The following is a 22,060-nucleotide window of genomic DNA, read 5'->3' as shown; positions in this document are numbered from 1 at the left end:
TTTGGGAACAAGTTCCCACTGACAGAAAGAGGTACTAGTACAAGAAAGCGCAAGGAATAAAGAGAATGGAAAAATACCTGTAAGAGCACCAAAGGAGAAAGCCACTCATTTCCGTTCCGTTTTCTCCTTGCAGCTAATTGCAAAAAGAAAAAAAAAATTAAAGCTCAAATTTCTTTTCTGAGAATGCCGAGAGAAATAATACCTGCAACTGACTCACAACTGGAGTTTTTAAAGCCAAAAATCTGCTGTTACAAATTGTCTCAAAATATGTTCTGTTTCAAAATTGACTGATATTTTCCCATATAATTCATAGTCAAAAGCTATTTTTAAATAATAATTAATAATAATGAAACTAAAAGATCTAGGAGCTATTAGAGTGAAAGCAGTAAAACACACATTTTAGCTGTATGAACTAATACATTTGACATGTTTATTTATATTTATTTAAGGAGTAAGCTCAATGAATTATGCCTTTTAAAAGCATATATAGTTTATTTCTGGAGTTCTGGCCAAGACAGAGGCATAGGTAGAAACCCTTGCTTCCTCGCACAACCAAAAGGAGGATAACAACCAATCTAAAATCTATAAACATCCAGAAGCACCAGAAAATCAAACTGCACAGAACTCCAACAACCAAGGAATTAAAGAAAAATCAACCAGAACAACCAGACTAGTGGCGGACTACAAGGCCAGCTCAGAAAAACCGAGGGGAGGCAGCAGTGCGTGACGGCGGGGCAGGCTGCACAGGAGGGACCGACGTACAGGGAACAGATTCAGAGCTGATTGTGGACTACAGCGAGGATGCCACGGTGGGAGATACTCCCAGTTTCACACTAGAGTCCAGGGTCTGTTGGAAGTGCAAGCAGGTAACCTGCACTGTTCCCTCTCCAACCCCTCCCTCACAAGCAACACTGCTGCTAGGGAGCAAAGAGGGTTGCCCTGCCCTCGTGAATTCCTAAAGCTCTAGTCCCTTACAACCTATCAGCTGCACCAAGAGAAAGAAATAGGGCCCAAGTGAAAGAACAGAGTAAAGCCTCAGAAAGAACTAAGCGAGAGGAGATCACCAACCTATTTGATGGAGAATTTAAAGCCCTGGTCATCAAAATGCTCACAGATCTGATTGAGCTTGGTTGAAAAATAGAAAAACAAATGAAGGATACCCAAAATGAAATAAAGCAAAATATTCAGGGAACCAACAATGCCAGGAAGGAAACCAGAACTCAAATCAATGATTTAGAACAAAAGGAAAAAATAAACATCTAACCAAAACAGAATGAAGAAACAAGAATTTTTAAAAAATAAGGAGAAGCTTACAAACCTCTGGGACAACGTGAAATGTTCCAATATTCAAATTATAGGGGTGTCAGAAGGAGAAGAGAAAGACCAAGAAATTGAAAACTTATCTGAACAAATAATGAAGAAAAACTTCCCCAATCTGGCAAAGGAAATAGACTTTCAGGAAGTCCAGGAAGCCAAGAGAGTCCCAAACAAGTTGGACCCAAAGAGGAATACACCAAGGCATGTCATCATTAAGTTACCCAAGATTAAAAATAAAGAGAGAATCCGAAAAGAAGCAAGAGAAAAGGAGACAGTTACCTACAAAGGAGTTTACATAAGACTGTCAGCTAATTTCTTAAAAGAAACCTTATAGGCAAGAAGGGGATGGAAAGAAGTATTTGAAGTCATAAAAGGCAAGGACCTACACCTAAGATTGCTCTATCCAGCAAAGCTCTCATTTAGAATGGAAGGGTAGATAAAGCACTTCCCAGTTAAGGTCAAGTTAAAAGAGTTCATCATCACCAAGCCATTATTGTATGAAATGTTAAAGGGACTTATCTAAGAAAAAAAAAGATTAAAAAATATGAACAGCAAAATGACAACAAATTCACAATTACCAACCAATGAACCTAAAAGAAATGAAAACAAAAACTAAGCAAACAACTAGAACAGGAACAGAATAAAAGAAATGGACATTGCATGGGGGGATTTCAGTGGGGAGGGGGAAGGGAGGAATGGGGGGAAAAGGTACAGAGAAGAAGAAGCATAATTAGTAGGCATAAAGTAGATGGGGAGAGATAAAAATGGTATAGAAAATGGAGGACTCAAAGAACTTATATGTACAACCCATAGACATGAACTAAGGGAAGGGGAATGCTGGAGGATTGGGGGGGGCAGAATGGGGGGATAAAAGGGGGAAAAGTGGGAAAACTGTAGTAGCATAATCAATAAAAATTCTTTTAAAAAGCATATATAAAAGTATGATTTTATTCCAAAATACAGGGGTGGGCAAAAATAGGTTTACAGTTGTGAGTAGACAAAACACAGAATTTATTCATGCATTATTTATGAATTATTGTATTATTTTCCATATGAACAACTATAAACCTACTCCTGCCTACTCCTGTCTACACACTCTGTGGAATTTTAAAGTCTTACTCTTCAATATTTGTCCCACTACCCGTGAGTCTCTATCTCACAATACCCAACTTCGCTCCTTCAAGATGTTTTAACGTGACCACATTATGAATTGTGGTATGTGGACAATCCAGTCCCTTGGTGTAGACTGATGCCACCAAGGCAGTGGTTTGAACAAAACGCGATGTCATCCTGGCGTCCTGTCTCATGTAAGGCATTAGTGTGTGCTTGTTAAGTGAGGGAACTAAGGAAGGAAGGAGGGAGGGAGAGAGTGAGGGGAAAAGAACGGAAGAACATTTACGCGACGGCAGTGTAAACATATCTGGATCGTGTTCACGGAGGATCCTGCGTGGTCTTTAAGATAGGAGAGTAGACAGACACACACTCTGCCCTACCTCACCTGCCATTTCCGGGGAAAGTCTGTGGCTGGACTCAGAGGGACCTGTGTTGGGGTCCCAGCACAAACCCAGACATTTTCGTTTTGGAGAATAAAATGAATCTGTAAGCCATGCGGCTCATCTGAGAAATGGGGACAAGGGACCTGCTTTAGAGTTGAAGTGCAGAGCAGATAATGTTTCCCCAGTAACAGGACAGAGTAAGCACTTAACGAACAATAGCTGTTTGGCTGTTATGATGATGAATCAAATAACAAAAAAAACCACTTTGCCTTTTCTCCTTCCTTATTACAATGGCTTCTTTTATGAACTGACAGATGGGAGAAGTGTTTGAAGACAAAGAGCTGCTTTCCTAAATTAACTGCTCAGTGCCTAAGGGCTAGGTGTAAAAGCAGGATGCTTCCTTTTCCTTCTGAGCTCTTAGTCTTCTTAAAAGAATTCTGCTTTTCTTATGTAGAATGTGAAATAGGAACATTACAGATACTGGGGAAACAGTGATAACTATAAATTGTATAATTACTTGATATTCTTTTAAAATTGATTTTAGAGAGATAGGGAAGGGGAGAGAGAGCGAGAGAGAGAGAAAGATCGCTTTGTTGTTCCATTTATTTATGATTTATTGGTTGACTCTTGCATGTGCCCTGACTGATCAAACTCACAACCTTGGTGTTTCGAGATGATACCCTAACCAACTGAGCTAACCAGCTAGGACCTATTTGATACTCTTAAGCTCCATATAATCAGGCTTATGAGATAAATTATAAAATATATTTAAACTGATATCTTTTTATTATACATTTTGAAATAAAAATAATTTCTAAAAATACACATTAAAATGTATTCATGAAATTGCTTTTCCTTCAAATGAATGAAAATTAATCCAGTAAATATTTTGATGCTGTGTTTTTTCTATTAAAATACAAAACTTTAATTTAATGTTGGATGGATTAATTGAGGAATGGGAAGCACTTGGTGGGGCCAAAGAGTTTCAAACTTCTCTGCCTTCTGTTTATCTAAATACTCAAGAGGCAGCATGAGATCCTGCCCTTGGGATTCCACTTGGCTAACAAGGAGGAGAAATAAATTCTAGCATGCTCGAAATAGACCATGCTTGATAATGAAAAAGAGTTGAAAATTGATATTAACTTCAGCCATTAAGTTCATGATTTATATACAGTGGCAACTTCTCAAAACTAACAGTAGAAATTTATTGTCTAAACCTTATATATTTTGTATCAAGTAGTTCTTAAGTATGGGAGACTAGGAAGAATCCACTAGTAGAGAAAAGGAAATTTTAAAAAAAGTAGACATACAACACATGACCATCCCGCCTCATTTTCTTAGCATTATACCTTTACCACTTTTAGTGATCACCTATTAAAGACTTTTCTTTTAGAAATAAGATATTTGAACCACTTCGGTGGGTATGGGAGGGGAAATAAACTTGAGGATGATGTGGTGACCAAATATTTAATAGATTAGATACAGAAGAGTTATTAATTCTAAGATTGTGGTATTTACTTTCATTTTTTTATATGAGCTTTTGGCCCTGAATTGTTCTTGATTGATATCAAATTGAACATGTGATGCCAGAATCAAGACAGGTTCATATTTCTTGTATTTGAACTTCACCTACAGATCTTACATTCTATTCCACATGTATACAAGCCTTCCCCACTTGGATAAAATAAGAAAATGTGGTATTTGTGGGAATTCTTGGAGTAAGTGTTGAGATGAAGCTCAGAGATGGAGAACAGCCCCATCGAAGGAGGCCTGAGAGTGGGAGAGATCTGCTTCCAGGTGAGGCACACTTTCAGTCTTAGAGTTTTTACTTGAGAGTATTGTTCCTGAATAAGTTGTGCATAAATATTTGTTAACTGATTAAAATTGCAGATAAAAGCAAGTATTCTTGCAGTGGGGAGGGGGAAGCTTCTCTTTTTTTCTCTGTTGAACTTATTGTTTTTATAATAGGTCCATTTAGAACAAAACTTTATTCTAATCTTATACTCACCAATTGTTTTGGAATTAATCCTACAAATGAGGATGAAGTTGGGTGGGAATAGAACAGCCTGTGCATGATGGAACACCGAAAGTCAGCAATCTCAGCTTTTCTACCAACCTATGGGCTAGTGCACGTGAACTGATTTTGACTGAAACAAAATCTGCAGAGTTGAATTTCAAATGTGGTGCCTACCTAGCCAGCTTCTGTTGTAAGAGAGGAAGAGGGGAACAGGTGCCTGTCAAACTGAAGGGGGAAAAGGCTGTGCCTGCATCTCTGAGCCAGTGCCAGGTGGTTTGCTGCTTGCTTCAGGTAGGACTGTGTCACCCCCTGGGGGCAGGAATGACAGCTGATGGCGCACCATGCCCACCATCTGTCCAGGCACATGGGACAGGTGCCCCAGCCAGGCTGTGGGCACAAAGGCAGAGCTGCACTGGCGTATCCCTGACACCATCCTGCCTTTCCAGTGGCTACTGCTTGAAAATGGAAGTTCCAGGAGGCTCTGGACACAGCACAGACAGCTGACCTTCACTGTGCATTTGACAATGATGCTGATGCAAATATAAGTGGAGATGGGAAAGGCAGGCACATCAGCAGCACGAAGAACAGATAACAGGTCCCTTTAGCACCATTTTGCCCATTTGTCCTGTGATCGTCACAACCACAGGCTACTTCCTGAAGACAGATGTCTTCAATAATTTCAGCAGCCCCTCTAATTTCTGGGCAGGGAGTACTTCCAAGCCTCCCGTGGCTGCCCGAAGCCATAAATAGTATTGCACCGTACATAGACTAGGTGTTTTTCCTATACATGCATACCCATGATAAAATTTGATTGATAAATTAGACACAGTAAGAGACTGACAATAATTAATGAAATAGAACAACTGTGACAATATACCATTATATGAGTTATTCGAATGTGGTCTCTCTCAAGATGCTATTGTACTGCACTCACCCCTGTCCTTGGGCTGATGTGAGATAATACAGCACCCATGTGAGGACAGGGACTGAGGGGACGAGGCAGCACTGTGACTCAGTCATGCACCACTCAACTAATACAGCCTCTCTCTCCCTCTCTCTCTGTCTCTCCCCTACCACTCAGCAAACCAGCACGGATTTCTGATTCCTTCACAATGTCGAGGCTAGAAGATTCGTTCTTACTGCATATCTCAGCAACCCCAGCATAGGCCCTTTTTCTTATGAAGTAGAGAACTTCCACCTTTCCACCAAAGGAAGCCTTTTCCAGCTTCTCCGTGGCACATCCAAACTGCCAGTTTGTGCTTTGGGTTCATTACTGAGTAAGACAGGGGTGACTCGAGAGCCAGCACGGCCACCATATGACAGCAGATCTGGTAACACAGCTGGCTACTAAGTGACCCACAGCCAGAGTGTCCGCACTGGGAGATGCTGGGAAAATGGATGAGTCACATGCTGGGCGGGACAGATTGGTACTCGCCAGACTTCATCACTACTGAGAATGGTGTGCAATTTAAAACTCATGAGTCGCTTATTTCTGGAACTTTCCACTTTAAAAACTTTCAGGCTGAGCCTGACTGTGGATTCCTGAAACCACGGAAAAGCAATGAAGCAAATAAAGGGGGGCTAACCATGAACACAAATGAGTTTAAGCAGAAAATTCCCTAGGTTCCTAACAGTCCTCTCTTAGAGATCTTCCTAGGGTACGGCCCCCTAGGCCCCTCTGGCTTGGAGGATAAAGGTGCAGTAACTCAGAAAGCAGCAGGTGGTAAGAAAAGACAGGTAACTTGGCTATATAACATAAGGTGTATTGAGGCTCCTGTTCTCCCATATAAACCTTACCACCATGGCCAAGAGAAGGCTGCATACATTTTACTGGCTACGGGAGACTCATCTTGATGCTGTTTACCTGCTTAAACAGATTTTTCTCTTGGGTGGGGAGAGGTAAGGAATGGAGACACCAAGTTTCTCTACGTCCAAGCCTGGCGGAGGCTGTTTCCTCCAGGACTCGGCAGTCCTAGGGGAGGGCTCACTCAGCCTGGCCGAGGTAAAGCCTCTCATCTGGGCGATCCCAGCCTCTGGAAAGAGGCCTCAACTTCCTCCTGGAAGAAGGAGCTGCCAGGGCCAATCTGCAAATGCAACCACATGAAACTAGTGTCCAAGCCCTGGGGCTGCCAACTAGAGAGGGGCTCCAGCTTTCTTCTGCTAAAAACAGAGGAACTCTATACCTTCCCAGTGACCATTTATTCTCTTGGTTGGAGCTATCCACATTTGGGTATTTCACTCCTGTAGCTTCGCAACTATTAACTACACACAATGCTCTCCTCTTTTAGATTCAGAAATATCTCCATTCTGACAAAGTTGCTGTAGCCAAGTCCGTAGGGGTGAAGTGACATAAATAGTCCAGCAATTCTGTGGTGGTGCTCACTGCAGACAGCTTGTGCTGTCAGCTGGCTGAGACCATACGGAAGGGCTGCTACTGGTGTCAGGAATGCTGAGCATTTTTTCCTACTGGCTGAAGTCCAGGAACATGGGAGTAAGTAGACAGAAGAAGCCCTTTCCCAAAGCAGTATACTCAGAGGGAGCTAGCAAAGGGGTGGAAGCATGAAGAGGCTCTGAGTAAAACAGCAGCAAACTTAGCTCTGTCCAGAATGAGCATCCAGCACAGAAGCAAGCTGAATGGTGGATCAAACATGTGCACAGTGTCAGCTAGACCCTTGTCCCCCATTGTCTCCTAAATCTTCCCAGCAACTGAGAAGCCATGGGTTAGAGCGAAAGATACGCACTTCACATTGAGACAGCAATTAAATCTTAACACTTCAGCATGCCAACTGTATGGAACGTATGAGGCCACTTTCTGGTGGCTGGGATTGTCCAGAGGAGAGGCTGTAGTGCCACCTGGCCAAGTTCATGGCCTCAGTTACTGTTGTAGACCGTTCTGCCTAGTTTTAGGAATTATATCTCTACCCCTTGTGGCTAAGGGTGAGAGAGGACCTTTGGAATGCCAGCCACAGGAGACAAAGCCTGTCTCTTGTAGCAAACGCTGCCTCAGTTCCTCTCCCTGCCCTCGGAGCTTGGTTGGAAGTCAATGATGGGTAAGACCCCTCACAGTGGGGGGCAACCTAAGCCAGACTGGATCACTTGGGAGGCCTTCATGGAAGGACTGGGGGGCTGCAACAGAGAGCAATGGACTCTCGCCTCCCAGCTTTGTCAAAGTCTGAGTCCCCATGTTCTCTGGGAGAAGTGCTTCCTGGCTCTAATCCCCTTAAGCCTGAATACCTGATGGGGAGAGGTGCAGCTCCTTGCCTGGCCAGAGCGTACCCTGGGGAAAAATCTGGCACCACAAAGACTTGCTGATTAACCTATGAAATCTGCTCTGCTGAGAGTGCTTTCATTCGTGTGATAAGGGTCCAAGAGGAAATGAGTATGTCTCCCAAAGTTCCTGCAACTCTCTTCCTGACAGACACTGACTCAGACTGAAACCCTCAGACCTCTTTGAAATGTTATCTACTGTTTGATCCTGGCCGCTCTGTATTCCTGTGTATTACAACCCAATAAAAGGCTATGGAGAAAGGCGCTTGGGGCCTTTTTCTCCTTGGAGAAACTGGCCACTGCTGGCCTCTGTCTTCCCTGAGAAACTGGCCACAGCCCACTCCTCCATCCCCAAACAGATCTCAGCCTGTCTCACCATATTTATTCACTCACGTGTGTCTGTGGCACCGGGGGGACCTTGAGAAAGAAGTTGCCCCCACAAGTTACTATATCTGTTGAATGAAGAAAATAATATCAACATACTGAGATCTGTTGTGAAAATTACATTTAAAAGGATAATGAAGCCCTGGCTGGTGTGGCTCAATGGATTGAGCACCAGCCTGAGAACCAAAGGGTTGCTGGTTCGATTCCCAGTGAGGGCACATGCCTGGGTTGCAGGTCAGGTCCCCAGTAGGGGGTGCTTGAGAGGCAACCACACACTGATGTTTCTCTCCTTCACTTTCTCCCTCCGTTCCCTTCTGTAAAAATAGATAAAATCTTTTTAAAAAACCTTAAAAATAAATTAATTAAAAGGACGATGCAAGTAAAATGCGCAGTGTGTTGAGTGGACGGCAGATGGTGAATAAGACGATGCTGATGGCTGACAAAACCGTTACTGGGGGACCAGCTACACAGAACGTCCACAGCTGCTTAAGTGAGGCGGTGGCAACAATGCGCATGTGCGGTGTTCCGACGGCATCTACGTCACGTCGCTCTTCCACCTTAATGTGATTTTCAGCAACAGACACCAAACAGATTTTTTAAAAACCTCTTAATTTTCTAATATAATTCCAATAAATTTTCAGTCAGGAAATATTGCAGTGCTTGAAAAAAATCAAAGGAAAGCTGAAAGCGAAATTATCAAATAGAATTTAAATGTGCCTATATGATTTCAGTATGGTATGTTCAAATGAGGTCTCTGAATTCCCTTGTTTCCTCGGTATAATTTCATCAGTGTAGCAGGAGAAAGCCACCTCCTCCCTGGGCAGCTGCCCCACGGCTCTAAGGCTTGGGGTGTTTTAAATGAGGTGTTGCTATTTATTCCTCTGTAAAACCCTCTGTTATTTCCATTGTCTAAGTTAAAGAAAAGAGCAGACCCCAATTTCTTTTCTTCGTTGATAAAATCATTAATAATTGCAATTTAGTAATAGATCTTCCCAAATGACTATTTTTACTGCAGGTTAACAGATACACTGTTCAATTTTAAAAAATTTAAACATATCTTCTTATCCAGGAGAATAAAACCTGCAAAAGAGCTAAGTCACACCATGTAGGAAAATAAGCCATTAAAGTAAAGGTTTGTGGAGGCCAGAGACAATATGAGAGCAGGCGTCAATTCTGAACCATTGGCCTTGTCAAATTGTTCAACCTCCAAAAGTGCCATTAATTCCTTTCTAATGAATGTGGCATTATGAAGATTACATGTTACAGTCCAGGAGAGTGCCATGGTGTTTGCTGCAATATTGAGCAATGCCATTGTTTTGAGGCCCCTAAATGTCTGGGCTACAAGAGGTTGCCTCCACCGAGGCAAACGCTCCATGGCCTATTGCCATCAGCTCCACATAATGGTAGCAATTTATAACAATCACTTTCAAATCTATTTTGATGCAAATTTTACTCTTAATTGTGTGAAAAAAGAAAGTGCAAGTGCAGAACAGGATGTAGAATGTGCTACATTTTGTATGTGCAGAGGTTGAAAAAATAAAGTGGGTGCCTTTTCTGCATAAGCAGCTCTGGAAGGACATGCATGCAAATGTACATGCACCCAAACAGACATGCACACAAACACACATGCACCCAAACAGAGGTCATGAGTGGTGGGGACAGACCCAGGTGGATAGGGAATGGGACCTCTTCTTGCACAGATTTTCGTTTTCTTGCTTGAAAAGAATTATGTTTTTCTACAAACTGGAACCCATTGATTCAGTTTTAAGAAAGAATAATATGTGTAATTAAATGAGATATGTTCCTATGTGGTTTCTATAATGGCACAATTATAATTGTAAAATTAATTTTATGTTCATAAATTCCCCACTGATTTTTGTGTGTGAATCTTTGAGCCATCTATGATCTGTATTAAAGGCTGTTTTTGACTTATTCTGGATTCGGGTTGATTATGGAGCTGTAGAGATTGAGGAGAAACGCTTCTCCTGGCCTGAAAGTTATCAAATAAAGAAACTGCTCATTTTAATCACTTCTGGAGGCTAGAACTTAAAGCATGATAATACAAATCACATGCCCACAGTCTCTCATTAACTTTTCCAGTCGGTGAAGCGAGCACATTTTGGTGACTCTAATTGCTGTGAGAAACGCATCGAATGTGACTGAAAGGAAACAGCACGACATTTCCAGGGTTTTTGAAAAAGAATACTGTTACACCTGCATTTTATTATAAATAACCAGGTTCTGTCATTGTTATCTTCTTGCCAGCAAATGAAGGACATGGTTTCATAAAGCTTCTAAAATGTACATGAATATTTAATTAAATCATATTCCCTTGAGAAAATAAAGTTCATTCGCATTTATAGCAGACAGCTGTGAGGAGGACATAATTTTCTTAAGACCAGGGTAGCCAGTACCGGTTGCTTGTGGAACAAAACTCCTCAATTTTTAAAACATTGTTTTAAAAAATAAACATACAATCATAAGTGTTCATTTACTTTAAAAATTCTAAAGATGAAGAAAATTATTCTATATATATTTAAGTCCTTGTATAAATTACAAAACTCAAGTTTATGTTACAGAGTCCCTTCCCCATAGGAAGCATAAAGCACTTTTGTGGTACCTTTCACCAGTTAATATTTGTGTCACATTGAATTTGACGAAATAAAAGTTGATATTGCATCTATAAGACCCAGGAGAACATTCTTCTAAGCTGTCTCTCATGATGGATGAGCTTCAAAAGTCATTTGATTGCCACGATTTAACTAATCTCAAAAAAAGATAGATAAATGTAATACACATATTGACTTCAGTAGAAATCTGAAAAATCAGTGAATTGCAGACTCCTCTTGCCTGAGGTCAACAAACATCCTTTGGAAGACGACCAAGAGTTGTTTAAGACCAGGACAACAAAATAAAATTATGACAATAATAATTATAATAATAAAAATAACAATAATAAAATAAAAACAACAACAACCAACAATGAGGTAAACTCCCCTTTAAAAAGGCAACGTGCGTTGCCTGGGCTGTCAGGAGAGAGTTCGATTGTACCTGACCCCCAAATGTTTTTCCAACCAGATTTCAGCCAGTTGCATGGTTGAGGCAAAAGTACTTGCCTTGGATCCTAAGCACATCTTATATTGCTTTGGGTCCAAGTTAGGGTCACAATGCACAGGATGGAAAATATGCACCACTCCTACTTCTTGACTTCTGAAGGGCGTTAAGCCGGATAGGATAACTTTGTTGTAGAGATCCACATCTTCCAGTCCCCAGCCCTGTATTGAGGTATCAAATCCACCTGCAGCCAGAAGATCGCTTTTGTAAATACAGGTAATTCCATATCCGTAGTCTCTCCAAAATCCAGTCTTTTTTGAGAAGATGAAGTCGTCACCAGGAGGAGGGTGTCCTCCGTTGGTTACCTTTGGATCGTACTGGCTGAAGATGATGGGGTAGTACACCTGTCGTCCCTGAACTGTGTTGTCTCTACATCGCTGGAGAAAGTCTCCTCTGAAGATCAAGTCCACATCACAAAATAGCAGCAAAGTATCATTGTCAAACTGGGCAGAAGCCACTTCAAGACCCAGACCTCTGGAAAACTCTCCCTTCATGGGGATCAGGGTCACTTCGGCTTTAGGGTACCTGCTCTGATAGGCTTTTATCAGCTCAATATGCTTGTTGGAATCTTGGCCAGAATCCCTACTAAATAGGATGATGACCAGTTTTACATTCTGCTCTGGGATAAGACAAGTTTTTTCAAAGTTCTCCATGAACCTCAAGAAAATGTCATACCTTCCAACGAGAGGAACAAGAATGTGGATTTTCTTTTCATTGTGCCCTGCCATTGCTTTGGCACTTTGAAGAGAGGACAGTATCTTTAACGAATCGGGTATAAAGGAGAAGGACTGCATGTCACCGTTAATGCTCTCCACAAGACTGTGGACATCTAGGTCTTCGGTTTCTCTGAAGAAAGGCCTGCTGAACACCTGCTGGAGGTAGGCATGCCGTCTGACGGGCACCGTCAGCTTCCTTCCCTTGTGTCTTTTGTATAAGAGGAGGAGATCCAAAATATACTCTACCCCATATGTGGGGTCCACCCTGCGGTAGCCATACTGGATTTCCTTGAAGTCGATGAGTCGTCCCCTGCTCTTGGCATTCTCGTTGATCATCTCCATCACCTGCAGGACGGTGTCATCCAGTGCTGTTCTGAGGATGCTGCTGATGCTCTGTCGAGGGGGCTGGTTCTCAGAGGCTGAGTAAAGAAGCTTTCCTGTCAGGAACTCCCATTCTATCACCTCGTCCCTCTCCCGAGGCTGAAAGTGGTTGAAAGAAGGCATCACTCCCAGCTGCTGGTCCTCTTTGCTCACTTCACTGTTACTGAGCTTGCTCATCAGTGCGCTCTCCCGGTGAAGCTGGATGGTGCGGTAGCGAAGTTCAGAGATTTTGCGGCTGAGCATGTAGTTGTGCAGCCTGTACTGGTAGGCGGGCCTTTTGTTGGGATGAAGGGTTATGGCTGCATGGATTTTGCTATTGTGAAGATCTTGAATATAACCCTTTCGATTGTGTTCATAATTTTCATGGAACAGTTGTTGCATCTGAAAATCAAAAGAAAATCAGGATGTTAGAATACATTAGAAAATAAAACAATGCCCTGGCTGGTGTAGCTCAGTGGATTGAGCACGGGCCTGCGAACCAGACAGTCGCGGTTCGATTCCCAGTCAGGGCATATGCCTGGGTTGCAGGCCAGTTCCTTGCAGGCCAATTCCCAGCAGGGGATGCATGAAAGGCAACCATACATTGATGTTTCTCTCCCTTTCTCCTTCCCTTCCCCTCTAAAGATAAATAAATAAAATCTTAAAAAAAAAAAGAAAAAAGAAAATAAAACAATAAACTAAAACATTACAATTAAAATATTTAATGTTAATTATATATGGCATTTTATAACAAAATGACTTGTAAAATTTGTACTTAAAATAAAAATAGTTTTAAAATGTCAAATCGACATGCTCAAATACTGCAAACTAACTTGTCAATTCATAGGCAAATACTGCACACTAACCTCCAGCTTTATACTTCAATGTAAAGAATCTTTGTCCCTCTACTCATTCTGAAATCAACCTAAAATATCAAAGAAAACAAGAGTTGCATACATCCACGACCCTGTAATGGATCATTGTGAGAGGCGGGTGAGTAGAGCATAGATTTTCCAAAATGTAAGGCTCATCTGAGGTGTGAACCCGATGCCCTGTTGCTTGGAATGACAATGTCACCCCCACAGCAGATGTAAATTTTACTTACTGTCCTGATATACCATCCCTACAGAGTAAGTTCATGGTAAAATAAGGTAAGACAGAAACCGAGTCGATCTATGCTTGTGATTTAAAGGATCATATCCCAGATTAGACATACTTGATATCCTTCTGCACCAGAAAGTCTCTCTGCTAGTGTAGAACAAGTTCACTACTTCTGACAGAAACAAAAACCAGCAGAATGTTGAACTATGAGATCGCACTTCAAACTGCCAGCTGATTCCTCCTTTGCCAATCAATAAAGAAACCTCCATCACACCTATTCAAGATGACTACCAAAGGAAGAGGTGGGGGGCAGGAATCCATGAATATATTAATGAATATGGAGGAAAGAAATGCTGTGAACTTAAGAATACATATCCAAAGCAAGTGAAACTTATGGACTGATCAAATACATTTAAAAAACAACAATCTCCATAAAAGGAATGAATAAATGAGCTTAAGGAAGATAACAAAACCACTGATAGTTACATTACAAGAAGGATAAAAAGAGATTTGTGGAAAACACATATAGAATAGAAGATATATATATACACACACAAGCACACAACATATACCTCCATGTCATTCATATATTTAATATAGATTTAAAAGTTGGGATATCTACTTAATACTATTAAGTAGCTATTAAAGGAGATAAACATATGTATGTAAAATATGTCTGAGGGACATACTACCCTTAAAATGAAGGCAGATATATGTGTGCAATCAGGCCAAGAGAAAAACGAAATAAAATAAGCAAACAGAGCCCACTTGGCTCTATGTAGCGAAATAATGAATCTTGCTACAACACACACCACAGCAACACTCAGGGCTGAAACACAGTCAAGCATGGTCTAGGATGACCCCAAAGGAGCCAATTAATGACTCACAATTTTATGTTCAGTCAAACTGGAACTCAAGTTATCCCAGCCAAGCAGGAGGTCACATTTTATCGCAAAAAATAAATAGTTCCTGACATATAAGAACTTGTGGCAGATTAGTGATGATGAATTCTTCGACACTCCTCCCATCAGAAGGTGGGGCCTCTGTCCCCTTCTCTTAAATCTGGGTGACTCTGTGACTATCTTAGCTAACAGACCACAGCAGAAGTGACACTGTGACAGTTTCCAGATCAGCAACTCTTGTCTTTTGGCACTCAAACTCTGAAGAGACCAGCTGCAGAGTAAAAAGTCCAAGTTATTTTCCTTGTCGCTGGCCAGGATTTTCAGCAAAATGTAGGAGAGCAGAACCCTTGGTCCAATCCCAGAGTCAATAGTTCTTGTTAAAACATGAAAGAAGTTCCTTCCTAGTACTAGTTCGCAAGGAACTTTATCATAAGTGAACTTTGATGTTGAGCAAATTCTTTTCTTCCTGCACCCATTGAGAAGATTCCGTGATGTCTTTGTGTGTGTGTTATGGTTGCACTGGTTGATTTTCTAACATGAAACCATCTGGTGTTCCTTCACTAACTCATCTTAATCCCAATATGCTATCCTCTTTACATATGGCTGGAATATATTTGCAAACATTTGTTTAGAATATACCATGAGACACCAATTCTCCCCACTTGATATATAGATTCAGTGCAATTGGGGCACAAATCCCATCATAAAAAGTTGCTATTAATATTAACAACTTGATTCTCAAATTTACATAGAAATAAAAAGGCAAGGATACTCAACAATCTTTAAAAATACTACAAACAAAAAGTTAAAGCAATTTAGAAATTAGGATATTTGTACAAAGATAAATGGAACAAGGGATCAAAATAATCCCCAAACAAAAATACACATGACTTAGGCCTTGATTTATAACAAATATGGCACGAGAGAGTGAAAAAAGGGTGGTCTTTTTGGTAAACAGTACAAGGTCATTTGGATAGTCATATGAAAAACAGTAAAAACTGACCCCCCACATTCCACAGTTTTTAAAAATCTCCACTGAATTGTTAATATGGATATAAAAGGTAAACAAATACAATTTCTGAAAGTTAACACAAGAAAAATATATGTATGACTTTTGGTTAGGTGAAGATTTCTTAAATGTAATACAATGTACTAATCACGAAAATAGATTGGCTTTTGTTCAACCCCATGGTCGAATATTTCCATATTACCCATGGAAATATATGGGTATACTTAGCAAAAAACATTCCAAACTTTTCTAACTTTTGTCTCGCAGGAGGAACATATGTTGCACAGGCTTTCACTTCACGTCTGCAGGTGTTTGTTCTCCCCTAGAGAGCCTTCAAATCTGCACTGTGTCTGAGTATTAAAAATAGATTGTAAATTGGGCTGCTTTATAATTAAGAATTCTGTTCCTCAAAAATACCATTAAGAGATATAGAGTGAAAGAAAATATTTTAATAGATCTCACAAAAAAGGACTAATACCCAGAATATATATATATATATTGAACCCATACAAATGAGTGAGAAAAAAGGACAAACTCAATGCAAAATGAAAAGAAAACCTGAATGAGCACTTCACAAAAGAGAGTATGCAAGTACCTGATAAACATCCAAAAACGTTAGTTAGTTCATTCCTCATCAGGATAAAGCAACTTAAAGTCACGATGTGATCACATTATAGACCCACAAGAATGGCTAAAACTCAACAGACTGATAATGCACTGTTGGGATTTGGAACTCTCACGAATGGCTGGTGAGAATGAAACTTGGTTCAATCGTGTGGAAAACTGTATCAGCTAAAAGCTGTGACTCAGTAATTCTACTCTTAGATATGCATCTCATACAAATGTACACATTCATACATCCAAACATATGTAGGAATTTTCATGGTAGCACTATTCAAAATACTACCACACTGAAAGTAATGTAATTGTACATCAAGAGTAGACTAGAGAAATAAATACAGTATATTCATTTAATGGAAAACAAGACATCAATGAAAATAAATGAAACACTACTACTCACAACAACGTGGGCAAATCTCAGAAACAAGAAGCCATATACAAAAAATACCTTTACTTGATTCTATTTATATGATATTCAGCAGCAGGTAAAGCTAACCTATGCTGTGATTAAATGTCAAAGAAGAGAGCTGGGAGATTTAGAGTGCTGCTAATGTTGATCTAGGTCATGGTTAAATGTATGCATTCAATTTGTGAACATTCACTGAACTTAGGGGGTGTGTTTGTCTGTTATAATCCAATTAATAAAAGATCATTTTAAAAGTGTACATATACATGAATGTAGAATTAGGTAGATTTTTCTGATATGTATGAACATAAATGTGTGTGTGTGAATTTGGTGTTGGGGGAGAGAAAGAGAGAAAGAGATTGAGAGAGGAGGAGAACAAGAGAAAATATATCACAGAAGTGCCCCAGAGAAGGTGACCGAAAAGGAGTGAGACCAGGACCACAGCAGATTCTTTACCTCCAGGATTTCACCTGGTCGTTGTCTGCACCCAGATTTTTCCAATCGACATCCTTCAACTTTGGAGACTGTAACCGAATGTATTTCGAGAAGGATTTTGGATTTGATCCAAGACTTAGTTCAATTGTATCCAATATTTTTTTTCCTGAAATCACATGCCATTGCTATCTGAAACTATGATTTTTGTTAAATCCAATTAGGTCCATAATATGCAGTGGGCTGTCATATCTTCATTTTTGTAGTATTGTTATTTTTCACCTGGAATGTTTTCAATGTGTTACTTTATATAATTTTCCACATACATTTTTCTTTCTGTGCAAGCAGTTTTTAAAAAAATTCTGATCACAGATAGACTGCGAATTATACCACTTCTAGGATATTGGTTATCTGAAACTATTTTTTCTTGAGGCATACCTTACTAAGGTAAGAAGGAAACATTCTAAATTAAATAGGAAACATTGCTCCGAGGTAAGCCATTAAACTGCAGGCTCATCCAGCTCCTTTAGGGATACTGCACAGTCTGAGAAGGTGACATTTTGTTATAGAAGAAATAATACCTTAGTGTTAAAATGTTTCACGGACTTGCATCGCTCATCACTTGCAACCCAAGTCATCTCTATAGTACTTATCTTTCTAATGTGCTCCTTTGCAGAAATATTACAAGCAGACCAAGACAGTGATGGGAGCAATCATGAAAAACTGCACATTAAAACATACTCCAGCTTAAGAAAAAAAAGCATACTCCAGGTAGTGCAGTAATAATGAGGACACCTTGGATTTGTCATATTTTTCATTGAGAAGCACAGAGCATGTCCAAGTCTTTTCCTTTTACACATAGGGAGGTACAAGCTACACAGGCTAGACACCAGAATGCTCCACAGGAGTCTGGCTATGGAGCCCGCCAGGTTAGAATTTGAGCACTGGCTCCACAACCTCTAATCCATTTTTCAGCCAATCTCTCTAAATCTCAGAGACCTCATCTATCAAAGAGAAAATGCCAACCACCTCAATATTCATTAAACTGTTTCTCAGTAAGAACAAACACATATGTAATGTTTAGCACTGTGTCTGGCATATAGAAAGCACTTCATAAATGATCATTATAGATAAATAGTAGTTCGGGGATCTACCAACAGTCCCTGAGATTGTTCTCTTTTAGCTGGGAGTTTTCAGAGAATGAGAACGACGCCCTTCACTTGGCTTGCTTCATCTTCGTTCATTTCTGGGAATGCCCGGAAGTTATATAATTGGACCACATACACTAAGTCAGGGGTGTCAAACTCATTTCCACCGGGGGCCACATCAGCCTTGTGCTTGCCTTCAACGGGCCAAATGTAATTTCAACTCCTGAACAGTTAAGGAGTTGTTACATTTATACAGTCTTAAAATTATTTCAGCCCTTTGAAGGCAACCACAAGGCTGATGTGGCCCCGGTGGAAATGAGTTTGTCACTCCTGCACTCAGTGATTCAGTGTATCTAACATGCCATCCAGGCACCGTCTGCTCACAGGTCCTTAACATTTTACTTCAAGAAAGGTAAGTTATTCTAGAAATTTCAGGAAACCAAGGTTTAAGAGGGTTGGTTTAACCAAGGGTCCAATGAAAATAATGACATTATCACTAAAGCTAGGAGATGTAGCCAGCTTTGCTACTAAATTTGGAAGGGAGCAAAATTGTCTGAAAGTTAAAATTTACTTTTAAAGTTATATTACCTGGTTTGAAATAGTTCAAGACCTCTACTTTAAGTTGTTTTCCTCTCCTTTACAGCACTTTCCGTGGAGGTCGAGGTACCTGCAGAGCCTTACTCGGAAGGGGGAGATCGGGTCATAGTAGCAGAATCACAGTGGTGTGCCCTGACTGGCCTTGGAGCCTCAGGGCCACCACTCAACACGGCACCCTCGGGGAAGGACATTATCTGAGGAACCATAAATCAAATCTATCACAAAGGTCAGGGGCTGGAAGAGTAAATGCCAAAACACAGCTGTGTGTTTTTAACCTTCTACTCTACTAAACTTCCATTCCCCCTTAGATTTACTAATATCAAAAACATAGCACAGGTCATTTCTGGGGTGATCACAGCCATATAAATTAAGGACTTCTGTTTCAACAATTAAAATCTTAAAAGAAACAAAAAGGTGTGGACCACAACCAGGCACAATGTAACTTTTGGAGTAATGCAAAGTTTGTAAAATTGCACTGTGGTAACGGTGGCACCACTGGTTACATTTACTTAACATCATTCAATTGTACACTCACAAGGGGAGAATTCTGTAGGATATAAATTATTTCTTAATAAGGCCAGTTTTAAAAAGACATAGGGAATGTTAAAAATAAAATGTAGTAACCTCCAGCTTTGGGAGACCCTAGAAAAAAACATAGTCACTAAAATATGTGTAGGATTTCCAAAAGCTGATGGAGTTGAGCAGGATCATCCAAAGCAAAGTGGAGACAAAACGCCAAGCAGAGGAACGTCAGCAGCAAAAGGGTTCAAGGACAGCAGATCTCAGAAATGCTGGGGATGGGGGGGTTAAATACAGGGTCCAGCACAAATAACACCCCTTTTTTATTACATAAAAATATTTTATTGCAAAACCACAAGCATGTACTTCTATAACATGACACTATCACACTCTGGCACACCATATGAGACTTTAGTGAAATGTTCAAATTGCTGACCTTTGCGTGTGATAGATTCACGCACCCTACCAACCACATTCAACGGCATGACTTCTGCCGGACCCTGTATCCAGCCTGCCAGTGTTGGGTGTAGACTGATTCCATTTAGGTGAGTGTACAAGCAGGGACTGAGGTGACTGGGGCTGGTGGATAAGCCCTGCTGGAAACGTTTCATTGCCGACAAGTAGATGGGAAGTGGGAGAGACAGAGGCACGAAAAGCAGAGGGTTAAACAGTTAAGCCATGTTTTCATGAAGCAGGTTTAATCTGAGACAGCAGAGAGGACCAGAGCCTTTTCTTGTGAGATCAGCAAGCCTAGGACTATAACAAATGTCTCTCCCAAAACAAGTCCATGGTGAAAGAAGATTTGACTTTGGGTGGTGGGCACGCAATGCAATGTATAGATCACGTGTCATAAAAATGTCCACTTGAAACTTATAGAGCCAATATAGAGCTTATTAACCAGTGTCACCCCAATAGACTTAATTAAAAAATAACTCTCTGGTGAAGGGCTTGTCTAGGGGAGAGTAATTTTCTAGTCATAAGTATGTTTTCTGAAAAGAGGGGAAGTGTACAGCTCTAACACAAAGTTTCTATTGAAAAAAAACCAAAAACCAGAAAAACTAAGCCCTGGCTGGTATGGTTCAGTGGATTGAGTGCCGACCTGCAAACCAGAGGGTTGCCGGTTTGATTCCCAGTCAGGGCACATGCCTGGGTTGCTAGCCAGTCTCATTTTGGGATGTGTGAGGGGCAACCACACATCCATGTTTCCCTCTCTTTCCCCCTCCCTTCCCCTCTCTCTAAAAATAAATAAATACATCTTAAAAAAAACTAAATGAAAAACTAGCCTTCCCGCTTGCCCCCCACAAAAATAAAACTAAAAACCAAAGGCATGAAAGTGAGGAAAACACAAAGCTACTGCTTTACAACACATAAGAGGCATTTTCATCTATGTCTGAAAACAGCAGAGTCGAAATCTAAGCCCTCAGGGATGTGCTGCTGAGAAGTGATGCTAGCTCACAGAACGAGGAAATAAAAAAATCAGAAATAAACTATCGCAGACATGAAAACAAAATCAGAAGGAAAGACATTTACAGCATGGAAAGCTCAGCAGGGAGAGAAGGGATGACGATTAGGCGAGCCGTAAGGCGGAGTAGAAATGGAGGGTTCCGGGGGAGAAGTCGTGCGGACATACCGGCCACAGAGCCCCACGCACATGACGCACACAGCCCGGGAAACACTAAAAGGTGTATTGGGACAGCTATATTTTACAGCAAAAACAGGCAAAAGTGTAGACTTGAAAGGGTATGATGGATTACAGAAACAACTCAGGATTTAGAGGAGTATCTGGCATTCAGTAACTGCTATCTGAGTTATGAGTTAGCTGTTATTATACTGTAGTTGCTTTTTCGGTTTACTATTATTATCAGTGTAGGTATGCAATGAACAAATTAAAATGGCCTGGGTTAAGTCTTCCTCAGAAAATAATGTGAATATGCTCAGTATGGCCATCATTTGACTTCTGATCATCAATGAAAAACTTAAAAACCGAATGATATCATGAGGGCTACTGAAATGAAGGGGAAATAAGAGGCCAAGCCATGAGTGGAGAGCTGTTCACAAACATCTTTCATGGTCGCATTTGTGTTTTCTCTGAAGGGGAAAATTCCCTTCATTTGTTTGTGTAAAGAAGCCTTTTCCAATTTAGTGCAAGTTACTTTGTTCTCATTATGCCATTCCATTTTAAAACAGAACCCTCTAAATTACAAAATTCTCCTTGAATCTCTCCCCGTGTGAGATTAAGGAGGGTTTGGGAAAAGGAAGGGTTCTTGTTCCACAAAGTACAGACTCTGCAAATGTGAGTAATTTACGAAGGTAGAAAAGGAAATAAATCATTAGAGTGGTATAAAATATAATGATGTATTTGTACCTGAGAGTTGGCTAATTTGCCTTCCAAATATGTAAATCTCATTCTCTTCCCTGTGATCTAGTTATGCAGTATTGCATGACCGCATCAAAAGTTTGATTGCCCTTAATGAAAATGCCCAATGATCTTCTATTCTTCAAGATTAGTAAGTGTAATAGTTCTAAGCCAAAGAGTTAAGTTTTCAAGTCCAAACTATTACTTTTCCTCAACTGTTGTCTTCAAATATTAACAGCAACATTCGTAGGCTGTGTCCTACTTCACTAGTGGTAACGATGCAATGAAAACAGCCCCT

General features: G+C 40.5%; 1 protein-coding gene across 1 annotated transcript in view; it reads right to left on the bottom strand.

The window, feature by feature from the left end:
- Positions 1–10,710: 10,710 nt before the first annotated feature.
- CHSY3 (chondroitin sulfate synthase 3) overlaps positions 10,711–22,060 on the bottom strand; it is a 253,405-nt gene continuing 242,055 nt past the window's right edge. The window contains exon 3 of the mRNA XM_037129875.2: positions 10,711–13,073. Within this exon, the coding sequence (XP_036985770.2) occupies positions 11,511–13,073 (1,563 nt within the window). The 3' untranslated portion in view covers positions 10,711–11,510. The remainder of the gene's footprint in view (positions 13,074–22,060) is intronic.

This window comes from Artibeus jamaicensis, unplaced genomic scaffold (genome assembly GCF_021234435.1).
Source record: "Artibeus jamaicensis isolate MK-2021 breed Jamaican fruit bat unplaced genomic scaffold, CSHL_Jam_final contig_786, whole genome shotgun sequence".
NCBI lineage: Eukaryota > Metazoa > Chordata > Mammalia > Chiroptera > Phyllostomidae > Artibeus > Artibeus jamaicensis.
The sequence above is the reverse complement of the archived record's forward strand: the minus strand, read 5'-3'. Positions and strand labels throughout refer to the sequence as shown.